Below are 1,931 nucleotides of genomic sequence, written 5' to 3'. Positions count from 1 at the left end.
GCCCTCACTCCCCATCCTAGCGCCAAAGTCAACCCTGCCCTCACTGCAATGGGGCCCACTCCTGCCTCCAAGCGCAGGAGCCACCCCCACACCCCGACCAGGCCTACCCCCCAGTGCTGGAGCTGCCCCCTCCTGACCCCACTCCTCCCCCCTGGCCTTGGCTCACGTAGTTCTGGTAGATGAGCTGGGCATATTTGAGGCGCAGATCTTCCACCCCGTCATTCACCATGTCCAGCAACGCCGCCTCCCGCTGGTCCTTTCCGTAGAGCCCTGCCAGAGCAAGAGCAGCCATCAGCAGGGGGAGACCTCCCCCTATCCCCAGCCCTGCCACCCGCTGGTCCTGCCCCTGGAGCCCTGCCAGAGCGAAAGCGGCTATCCGCCTGGGGAGACCTCCTCCTCCCATTCCCCTCCCCACACCTGCTCCCTACACCCAGCCCTGCCTCCCCAGGCTCCTTCCCATATAGCACTGTCAGAGGAGAGCTGTGGCCAGCACAGGGAGCCCCCCTACACCCAGCTCCCCCCAGCTGCCCAGTCCCTCCCTCCCCCAGCCGTACCATAGGTCCTGGCCAGGTGCCGCAGGAAGGCGTTGGACTGGTACAGGGTTAAGTCGCCATCCCGAAACTTGGGCAGCTGCCCGAACAGCTGCAAGGAGCACAAGGTGAGGAGTCACAAGCCCCAGATTGGGCCGACAGGGTGAGGCCGTGGGACGGACGGACGGACAGACACAGCAGAGCAACCACCTCAGCGGGGCAACAGCAAGATGGGCCAGAAAGCCATCGGGGGAGGGGACTCTGAACCAGTGCTCCAACCTCTGCTGGGATCCCCCTCCTCACCCCGCCAGGGGGTCATGCCTCCCCCCCCCAAGGGTTCCCCCACACCTGCCATCTCCCCCGGTACCCCCTCCCCACTCCCATGGGGTCACATCCACAATCTCCCCTGAGATGCCCCCCCACCTCCCCTGGGATTCCCCCATCCCCACAGGGTCACTTCCCCCCCATTCCCCAGCAGGGGATCTCCTCTCCTACCCTCCCCCGCAGGGTCACTCCCCCCACTTCCCCCACTCCGGGACACCCCCCGCCGCTCAGTGCCAGCCACCCCCAGGGGTTTCACTCACACAGGATTTCTTGAGCTCTCCCTTCTGCCACAGGTCCACGGTCACTACATCCTCCTGCCACTCCTGCCCCTGGTCGGTCAGCAGCATCCGCACGGCCTCGCAGCGCCCTGCGCCACGGGATGGGCAGACCCTCACTGGCTGTCCCCGGGCACAGACAGACCCCCTCCGGCGCCCCCAGCAGCCCTCCTGGGCATGGACAGACCCCTCCAATCCCATCCCCCCCCGCAGCTCCCCAGGGCACGGGCATCTCCATCCTCCTCACCACCCAGCCCCCGGGGTCATGGACACCCCTGCCCCACGCCGCCCCCCCCCCCATCACCCAGTCCCCACAGGGCAGAGATCGGGCAGAACAGACACCCCCAGCCAGCGCTGCTCTCTGCACCCAGGGCACCAGTAGAGCTAGAGGGGACGGGGGTTGCTGAGGGAGCCCAGGGCTGGGGTAGCAGGGGCTATAGGTCAGGAGTGAGGGGCACCGGCGGGGCCTGGGGGGGGAGAGCAGGGGCTGCGGGTCGGGAGTGAGGGGCACTGGCAGGGCCGGGGGGAGAGCAGGGGTTGTGGGTCAGGAGCGAGGGGCACTGGCAGGGCCTGGGGGTGGGGGGAGCCCAGGGCTGGGCTAGCAGGGGCTATAGGTCAGGAGTGAGGGGCACCGGCAGGGCTGGGAGGGGGGAGCCCAGGGCTGGGCTAGCAGGGGCTATAGGTCAGGAGTGAGGGGCACCGGCAGGGCTGGGAGGGGGGAGCCCAGGGCTGGGCTAGCAGGGGCTATAGGTCAGGAGTGAGGGGCACCGGCAGGGCTGGGAGGGGGGAGCCCAGGGCTGGG

At 68.6% G+C, this 1,931-nt stretch overlaps 1 protein-coding gene across 1 annotated transcript in view; it reads right to left on the bottom strand.

The window, feature by feature from the left end:
* GSTP1 (glutathione S-transferase pi 1) overlaps positions 1-1,330 on the bottom strand; it is a 2,383-nt gene extending 1,053 nt beyond the window's left edge. Inside the window, exons 1-3 of the mRNA XM_024221558.3 lie at positions 1,115-1,330; positions 555-642; positions 167-270 (exon numbers count right to left, since the gene is read on the bottom strand). Coding sequence (XP_024077326.2) covers positions 167-270; positions 555-642; positions 1,115-1,330 — 408 coding nt within the window. The remainder of the gene's footprint in view (positions 1-166; positions 271-554; positions 643-1,114) is intronic.
* Between the last annotated feature and the right edge of the window lie 601 nt (positions 1,331-1,931).

Source organism: Terrapene carolina, unplaced genomic scaffold, assembly GCF_002925995.2.
Source record: "Terrapene carolina triunguis isolate 2854851 unplaced genomic scaffold, T_m_triunguis-2.0 Scaffold20771, whole genome shotgun sequence".
NCBI lineage: Eukaryota > Metazoa > Chordata > Testudines > Emydidae > Terrapene > Terrapene triunguis.
The sequence above is the reverse complement of the archived record's forward strand: the minus strand, read 5'-3'. Positions and strand labels throughout refer to the sequence as shown.